The sequence below is a fragment of the Azolla caroliniana genome, unplaced genomic scaffold (genome assembly GCF_043228905.1).
Source record: "Azolla caroliniana isolate FFs.n. ecotype wild unplaced genomic scaffold, voAzoCaro1.0.p SCAF_16, whole genome shotgun sequence".
NCBI lineage: Eukaryota > Viridiplantae > Streptophyta > Polypodiopsida > Salviniales > Salviniaceae > Azolla > Azolla caroliniana.
The window spans coordinates 5,396,141-5,401,402 of NW_028230451.1; the positions used below are offsets into that span (position 1 = coordinate 5,396,141).

General features: G+C 45.6%; 1 protein-coding gene across 1 annotated transcript; it reads left to right on the plus strand.

The window, feature by feature from the left end:
• Positions 1-222: 222 nt before the first annotated feature.
• On the plus strand, positions 223-4,946 carry LOC147853769 (uncharacterized). Its single transcript, XM_087332594.1, has 6 exons — positions 223-357; positions 561-1,538; positions 1,920-2,961; positions 3,078-3,159; positions 3,520-3,941; positions 4,088-4,946. Exons 1-5 carry the CDS (start codon positions 309-311, stop codon positions 3,910-3,912), a joined length of 2,544 nt encoding a protein of 847 aa, XP_087188720.1. The 5' UTR covers positions 223-308; the 3' UTR covers positions 3,913-3,941; positions 4,088-4,946.
• The last annotated feature ends 316 nt before the right edge of the window (positions 4,947-5,262 follow it).

Genomic DNA, 5,262 nt, shown 5'->3' on the forward strand with positions numbered 1-5,262 from the left:
GGCGGTTTCATCCCCTCTCCTAATCATCGTTAGGCTCCTTAATCCCTCCTCCTTATCATCATTAGACAGCTTAATCCTTTTCGTCTTCTTCTTTTCCCACCTCCTCTTATCATCATCATCATCATCATCATTAATGTGGCTTAATCCCTTTCCTCTAATAATCATTATTAAGATCGCTCAATCCCTTCTTCAAAATTTCGTATCAACCCTTGATTACTGATTCCTAGTCCAGCTAACAGTCTTTATCTGAGTCGACTCCATCTCGCTTCCATTTCGTTTCGCAGACTTAAATCATTATTCAGAAGAAAATGGCCACCAAGCATCCTACCGTAATTACTGCTACTTACCCTAACGCTGGTAATTGATTAATCCTTAGTTATGCATTGATTAGTAGGCTCCAATCAGTAAATGCGTCTCTAACAATGCGTTAGCGGCTGATAATCTTGGACTGTAAGAAGTACTAATTAGATTTTCAATTACCCTGGTAATTGGTAATAGAAATAGTCTCCGAACAACATCGGTCCTGTGATTAAGCTAACAAGCTATCCTTAATCTTGCAGATAATGAAGGATTAGCGATGGCAGACACCGAAGATTTGTACGCTAGCCCGTCGTCTGAGCACATAATTAAGCACGCTAATCCTTATGCTCACGAGGGGAGGCCGATCGCTAATTACCTCACCAAGTCCAGGTCCGTGGCCTCTACCAAGGCAGATTTCCTAAACCTGCAGATGTCGGATTGCGCCATTAGCACAGATCATGATCACCACAATTGCTACAGCCCGGCTTCTGTTAGCTCGCCTACGGCTGCAATCCGGTTAAGGCACAAAGCCTTGTTTAACTCCCCTAATCCTGACCCTAATACCACCTCGAATGTTAATCCTCCCCGGAGTAGCTTCTCAGGTGTCTCTAATCTGAACCCTAATCTAATTCCTCGAACTAATTACAAGAATTACATCACCACTCACTACGCTAATCAGGCGATTGTGGATCAATCAGATCGAATCATCATGATTAGCGCTAATCACAACGGTAGCACCAATGTGGTTAGATCTAATCATAGCAGCTCTAATTCTACTACCACTAACTCTTCTTCTAATTCAAGCTCTAAGTGGGATGACGCAGAGCGATGGGTTCATAATCCGAGCCCTAATTCCAGAGCAAGAGACCAGTACATAGTCGGCAATTCTAATAACAATAGTAATGCTAATTATGGCCCGGTTATTATGAAGCTGAATCCCGCTAACCCCTCCGAGTCGTCGCTTAATCCGGGGCTTAATCCATCACTGATTGCATCCAACTGTGTGAAATTGACCAAGTTGAGCTCCGCGATTGAACAGATTAATAGTAATAAGAAGAAGAATCAGCCGCCGCAGCAGCAGCAATTAGCAGACTGCGATCAGAATCCAATATCGGTGCGGGGCAGCACGACGAACAACCGGACATTCTCCTCGATCAGGAAGGGAAATCACACGATTAGCCAGGAATTAGTGGCTAATTACATGGGCGGACAGGCTGATCAGATGCCCAAAATGCATGGTAACTAATAACCATCACAAACAAAACAAAAAAGAAGGAATTAAATCGCTCCCAAAATGATTAAAATCGCCCCACCTCCTCCTCCCAAACAGAAAAGAAAAGAAAGGATTAAAATCGCACACTCAATGATCAAAAACCACTCCGTGAAATCATGACCACATTTTTCTTTTTGTTTTTTGCTTTTTCCAATGTAATCTGTACTGAATTCAAGAAATCGTGCTTAAAGAAAGAGAAGAAGAAGAGAGATTTAGCACTTTCACTTACTAATCACTCACTGTAATTAATCTCTCTTAACACTTAATTATAATTTCTTTTTCTGTTTTTTTTTTTTTTTTTTTTTGCTGTTTTGATTGCTGAGAATGATGAGGTTTAATCCCCCAGATGTGTATGCGGATCGGGTAGTGGAGAAGAATCAGTACCAGAGCAGCAGCAATAATGAGAGGAAGGTACAGAGCCAGCAGCAGGTGGTGATGAGGATGGTGTCCAATCCGGAGATGAGGGACGCCTCCACGGACATATCGCCGCCGAAATGGGCGGTCCCGGCGCCGGCGGTGGCCAGGCGGGACATGGGCACCCAGATCACGCCCATCGCCAGCTGCGGCGGCTCCCCCGCCCATCGCCACCTGCAGCTGCCGGTGGCCGGGAGCCACACGCCGCCCAAACTACCCGCCGCCGCCGATCTGTCTCCGTACGCCGCCTCCTCCTCCCTCAGAAATGACGCCCCTCAGATGGCCGCCGCCATGTCCGGCCACGAAGCCCCCCCTCGCCTGCCCAAATCGCCGCCACGCCACAACACCCCCGCTCCTGTCCATGACCATGACCATGACCATGTCCATGACCATGACCACATCCATGGCCATGCCCATATCCTTGACCATGACCACTTCCTTGACCACACCGCCGACTGTAACCCCCATCGCCATCGCCACCATACTCAGAAAGCTTCACATCATCGCCATGGCCATGATGAAGATCAGGATCGCCATCATCACCACCACCATCATGATCAGGATCAGGATCATCAGCAGGAACAACCGAACCACAAGAATCAGAACCACAGTAATAAGATGAATTGCAGCTTCGGCGGCGGCTCCGATCATCTCCCTGCTGGCGCCGCCGCCCCTACCACCACTTATGGAGCTAACTTGACTGCCCTGCTCAGCCGAGTGCTGTCCATCAATGGCAGCCATATGAAGTCGAACTGCATGAGCAGCAACACATTGCCTGCAGACTACGCCATGGCCGCCTCTACTACATCTCCTCCTCCTCGTCATCATCATCGTCACGACGGCCATGGCCGCCCCCATGACCCCAAGCAGTCCTTTAATTCCCCAGGCAATGACCGCCCTTTAGCTAGCGCTCATCCCGTGAAGCTGCTCATGAATGCTAATATAAAACCAGTGCAGCTCAACCTCATCTCCAAGTATGTATGGTAACATTTATGTTGAATTTATTTGTTTTGTGTGCGCAAAAAAAATCATTTGCAAGAATGCCAGTCATATAATGGATTAATGAATGGAATTGATGGGGGATGCTCAGGATGGAGCGAGAGGAGGCACGGATCGATGCATGGGAGCATCGGCAGACAATGAAAGCCGAGGCTGAGTTGAAGAAGCTAGAGGTGATTCATTATGTCAAATTTATATGCTACATTTAGGCTTTCATTCATTCATTCATCAATTGGTCGATTGATTAGTAGATTCCCCAAAATTTCATAATTCAATAGATTATTACGATTTATGTTCCGATTGGAAAGTTTTTGGTGGTGCTGGATCGAAACAACTGAATTTGAGATCAATACGATTCATACATTTCGCGATTTGATAGATTATTACAATTTATGTTCCGATTCGAAAGTTTTGGGTGGTGGTGGTTGAACAAAATAACCGAATTCGAGAGCAATGTGATTAATACATTTCATGATGCCATTAATCGTGTATGTACGTATGTAATGAATTGGGAATGGATATAATGTATGTAGATGAAGCTGGATCGGATGAAGAATGAAGGGAGGGAGAAGATAAGGTGCAAGCTGGCGGCGGCACGTCTTCGGGCGGATGAGATGAGGGCGGCGGCACGTGTGCAACGGGCGGCTAAAGCCATCGTCTCGAATCCCAACCACACATCATCAACAACAACAAAAACCTGTCCCAATCCGGCCGCCTCTGCACCTCCGGCCGAGATCAATCACCCGAGAGGGCCGCCATTGGAGGATGATGATGACCACCTCTCCATGGCGATCGATCCACCAGCCCCGCCCCCGCCCCCGGGCCCGGCCGGACTCATTAACCCCACCCCGAAATCGAAGCTCCTCTTTAGAACCGCCTACTTGGCCGAATCCCTCCACCGTGTTTGCTTCCCAATATTGCCGTAGCCCCCACCGCCAATTCGACGAGATGGTGAGTGTCAAGCAATCCCCTCTTCTATACCTCCCATTTCCCTTCAATCACTTGTCACTGCCATTGGATCATACTGCTTACAATTCTTTAAAGGCCACCCTTTGTCTTAAATGGGATCCATGATAATCGTAGTCCTTTTTTTAGATCGAGACGGCGAGATGGTCTGCCATCCGGTCGGTTCGGTTCGGTTCGGTTCGGGGCAGGTGGTTGTCATTGCTCGCAAACCATAATCATCGAGTTTCTCCCCGGCTTTGTCATGGTCCGGCCAATAAAATTTGCTTTACGATCATATTTTCCCGACCATTTGATTCGGACACAATGTGCAAGGTTGATTTGTCATGGATCCGAGGTTTTCTTCGTTTCGGGGCATTGTGTGTTAGTTGTGTACTCCAATTACCCCATGTTATTGATATAGGCATCCATGGGACACAAAAAGTGCCCCATCTTAGAATGGCCTTAGAATCAATCATAAGATGGCCTAGGGAAGGCTCGCGGATATCTAAGCTCTGTTTCAGAACCCAAATGTCCAACTTGTGTGAACATCTTGTGTGAATATGATCATGTCTCTGGGGCTCTATATATATAAGCTGAGAAAACTATCCGATCCTTTTAGAGACCTCGTAGTTCGTCGAAGCATGGGAGGCAACCAATGATGCAAGGTGATGGTCGGCACCGGATCATTCCTATTATGCCAATGAATGAAAACTCGCTAGTGATCATGGCAAATTTATGAATGTCAACCTGGCAATCTTAATTAGCCCCCCAATTGTAATTCAAATTGTCATACACCAATCTTTAGATTCATGTTATGTATATTTTTTATGTTTACATGTTAATTCATTGGTAACTACACTTACAAACAACATCTTTATATATCAATAGACTACTACCAAATGTAAACACGCCCTTAGATACTCCACCTCTTCGTCATTAGGCCCATATAGCCATGTATTTCTTTTGCACATGATCTTGTATGAGAATTACTAGTGAGTGGTTAAATTTTATTTTTTGAATAGACATGAAAACCAACAACAAGGTAATGTGCAACCTCGATCTTCAGAACTAGGCCTCCAGTTGTATGTGTGTATCACTCAATACAACTCATAAGCAAATAATGCAATGTATGTAGTGGGTCTTGTCCAACTTGATATTATTATATGGATTCTTAGGAACCTTGTGGGTGACACATGTTCCTAGATGTCCAAAAGTGGTGTGGATGTCTTAAGTTTTTAGCTTACAAAGTTACATGCTCAAAAGTTGGAGCTTGGACATCAACATGCTTAGAAACATTTGCATGAAGAATGTACCAACTATTGAAGAAGAAT